The sequence below is a fragment of the Pelodiscus sinensis genome, chromosome 30, assembly GCF_052426305.1.
Source record: "Pelodiscus sinensis isolate ZL-2025 chromosome 30, ASM5242630v1, whole genome shotgun sequence".
Lineage (NCBI taxonomy): Eukaryota > Metazoa > Chordata > Testudines > Trionychidae > Pelodiscus > Pelodiscus sinensis.
Window position 1 is genome coordinate 16,786,410 of NC_143081.1, and position 3,643 is coordinate 16,790,052.

General features: G+C 50.2%; 1 protein-coding gene across 1 annotated transcript; it reads right to left on the bottom strand.

The window, feature by feature from the left end:
• Positions 1-207: 207 nt before the first annotated feature.
• On the bottom strand, positions 208-1,137 carry LOC102451370 (olfactory receptor 10A7-like). The gene has a single exon (XM_075918154.2). It carries the CDS (start codon positions 1,135-1,137, stop codon positions 208-210), a length of 930 nt encoding a protein of 309 aa, XP_075774269.2.
• Positions 1,138-3,643: the final 2,506 nt, after the last annotated feature.

The window sequence follows — 3,643 nt, forward strand, 5'->3', positions numbered from 1 at the left end:
AACTGGAGTAGCCCCATTCATGATTGACAGAATGGCTGGTGGCATCAGACAGATCACATGAAAGACTCCTACTCACCCCCTGCCTTCAGCAATGGAGCGACCCACCCCCCTGAGAACCTTCAAAACTGGGTCAGCTCCCATGAAGATGGAGCAGTGCTGTCATTACGCTGCTGTGAGGAAGAGGAGAGTTGGATCCCGTTCCTCGGCTCACCTCAATATCTTGTAGGCGATGACCCTCCCCACGGCTCGGTTGATGTCCTTGCTTCTCAGGCTGTAGATAATGGGGTTTAATGTGGGTGTCACCACACAGTACAGCAGGGCCAGGAATTTGTCGCTCTCTGGGGCATAGGTGGACTTGGGCCGCAGGTACATGGCGCTGGCTGAGCCGTAGAAGAGAGTGATGACGAGGAGGTGAGAGGAGCAGGTGGAGAAGGCTTTGCGTCTGCCCTGGGCTGACTTGATCTTCAGGATGGTGGCGATGATGTGGAGATAAGACCCTACAATCAGCATCGATGGGATCAGTGTAATGCCCATCCCAGCCACGAAGACAGCGACTTCGTTCATGGTGGTGTCTCCGCAGGCCAGGCCCAAGAGGGGCGGGACGTCACAGAAGAAGTGGTTGATCCGGTGTTCCCCACAGAAGGGCAGGGTGAAGATGAACAAGGTCTGACCCAAGGAAAGCAGCAAGCCGCTGGCCCAGGAGCCAACCACCAGCTGGGCACACCGGGACGTGCTCATGAGGACCGCGTACCGCAGCGGGTGACAGATGGCCAGGAGGCGGTCGTACGCCATGGCGGCGAGGAGGAAGCATTCGGCAGTCCCGAGTGCGTCCAGGAAGTACAGCTGGGTAGCACAGCCCGTGAAGGAGATGGTTGTGCCCTGTGAAAGCAGGCTCTCTAACATCTTGGGGATGGTGACCGTGGTGTAGCAGATGTCAACCCAGGACAGGCTGGAGATGAAGTAGTGCATGGGTGTGTGAAGGGCCGAGTCGAGGCACACGGCGGCACTGATTAGGGTATTCCCCACCAAGGACGCCACGTACATGACGAGAGTCACCACGAAGAGCAAGCTCTGAAGTTCTGGATGAGTGACAAGCCCCACCATCACAAACGCCGTCGTTTGGTTTTTAGCTTCCATGAGGCTGGAGGGAGACAAAGTGGGGAAAAAAATGCACATGAACACTCCTGCCAACCCCCGGCCGAGGGACCGACAGCGACGGGGTGGACGATGTGTAGTTTGTGCGCAGTGTTCTAGGAGCATTTCAGCAACTTGAAAAATACTGATGTGTTACACCTTGGTTCGGTGATGTGGTGGGAGCCTCAAGGGCTAAAGCCAATTATCCAGTGAAAACTACTGGATGATGGTGTAAAACAAATGATCTTTATTAAGTGGAATGATTCTTTTATCAAAACCAACAATTAGCAAATGGGTTTTTTTAAACTAGCAATTGCCCAATGCTTTTTACAGGAGGGGAAAACTGAACCAAACTGCACTTAACTGATTACAAACTTTGTGATTATAATTCGATTATATTAAATCACTCTCTCTAATTCGCTCAAAGCTGCGCAGCATGCAAGCAAAAATACAAAAACAAAGCCAATATAATAAAAACGCTGTCCACAGCCAGCCCCTCGACGGTTATTTTAGGGCAGCTGATGGAGTTAGTCATAAATCTACTTTTACAACTTAACAACTCCAGGGTTACTATTTCTAACACTTATACTTAGCCTAAATACAACATCACTACACAACACAAGATTATACAATTTACACAGTGTGGTTAATAGAACTCAGTTACACTTGACAGAATTACACAGTGAAATTAACACAATTCAACTATTAACTAAACCAGTAACTAATATATTTAAGCAATACTTACAAATCCAGCAACAATAACACCATAAAGACACACTAGAACTCGGAGCATGCTCAGGACTCGTGCACCCCTATCTTTGACTCGAAGGGTGGAGAGGCAGCCCCAGGGTGATTAATGCTTCAGCTGGGCAAAAAAGACACGTGCCCTCAACACTCAGAACCTCTGTCGAACAAAGGGGTCGAGGGTCTTTTATAAGAGAACCTGATATCCGGTACCTTATTAGGGTCTGTTTCCTGGCCAGGCCTGATAGGCTGGTAATGAGGTAATGTGCAATATTGTCCTATAGGATTTTTCATAATGCCCACCTGACGGCCCCATGGACAGTGCTGGGTGCAGGCATGGTCAGTGTGCATGGCAGTTGCGTCTTATCTCCCTATGCCTACCTTCAAGGACCGGTCAAGAGTCTTATTTATCTCTTGCAGCTGTGTTCTATCTTTTCATGTTCACCTCCCTGTTCTTAGATGCCTACAAGGTTAAATTCCGTTTACAGAAAGCTGTATTGTGCGCTTACAAGTTATGCTTTCTCAGTGTGTGTGAGTGGCCTTTGTGTGGTAGAATGGGCTATACACGAACGCCATGGTCAGAAAAAGCCTGCTCTACAACATGATGTAGTCCCTGGCTTTTGAATAACGAGCAGCTTATTCCGGATGCTGCAAACCTCATTCCACGAGGAGTGATGCCTCTTCCACAATAGCTAGATTGAGTAGGGGTTGTGGGGCGCTCCACTGCTGCTATTTCGAAATAGCTCCTCCCCCGGGGCCACTCACAGTAGATACTCCCCAGTGCTTCCTGGGGCTCTAAACCGAGGTCGCCTGCCCACATTCGGGAAGCTCCCTTGGACTAATTCTGAGGCTTCCCTGTATGTAGACATGTTCTTTGGAAATAAGCTATTTCGGAGTATTCCTTCTGAAACAGCTTATTCTGAAATAAGTGTGTCAGCTGCTAGTCCCTCTGCCCACTTCTAAATGCACATGCCATTTCTCCCCGCCAAGTAGCCCCTGATAACTCCGCAGCGGCTTTGAATCTCACCCCTGTCCTTGGGTAGATAAACCACCCTAGTCTGGAGGCTCATCCCCAGCAGATGTCCTAGCCCGTTGTCTGACGAGGTATGAGAGGCTGATGTCGCTGTGTCCTGGTTTTCTCCTTCCTGGATTCCTAAACAGCCGCCTCCCCAGGCTCGGGTGATGTAGCTCTCTGCATTCAGTCAGGCAGAAACAGACCGGCACAGGGACACGCAAAGCACACGGACAATGCAGCACATCCCGTTTCTCGCTTGTCTGACAGAATTGTCCCATAGAATTTCAGTCCATCTAAATCAATTAGGCACAAGATAAGAATCTACCCTTCTTCTGTCCTGCTTTGTCATCAGTCTAGGAAGCCAATCACACCTTAGTGTGTGGCTCAAAGAAAGCAAGTCTTACCTCCTCCACCAAGTCGCCAAGCCTCAGGAATTCTCCGTGTTACGGTAGCAGTCGCACAACACAACTGTGTCCTCTAGAAATGTTCTCAACACCCACCCACAGCCGCGCTGCTAACTCGATGTCTCACTTGCAAATGAAAGCAGCTGTGTGCATTTCAATGCACCACACTGCCTCGTATTCCGCCTCTCTCCTGCAAGTGCTTGCCATGAGCCCGTAGGGCTATAGGTCCAACATGTCCACAGAGCCATGATACGGACACGGCTGGTCCTGCCTCCCCAGCGAAGGAACCTGCCCACTAAGCCACGATACGGACACGGCCGGTCCTGCCTCCCCAGCGAAGGAACCT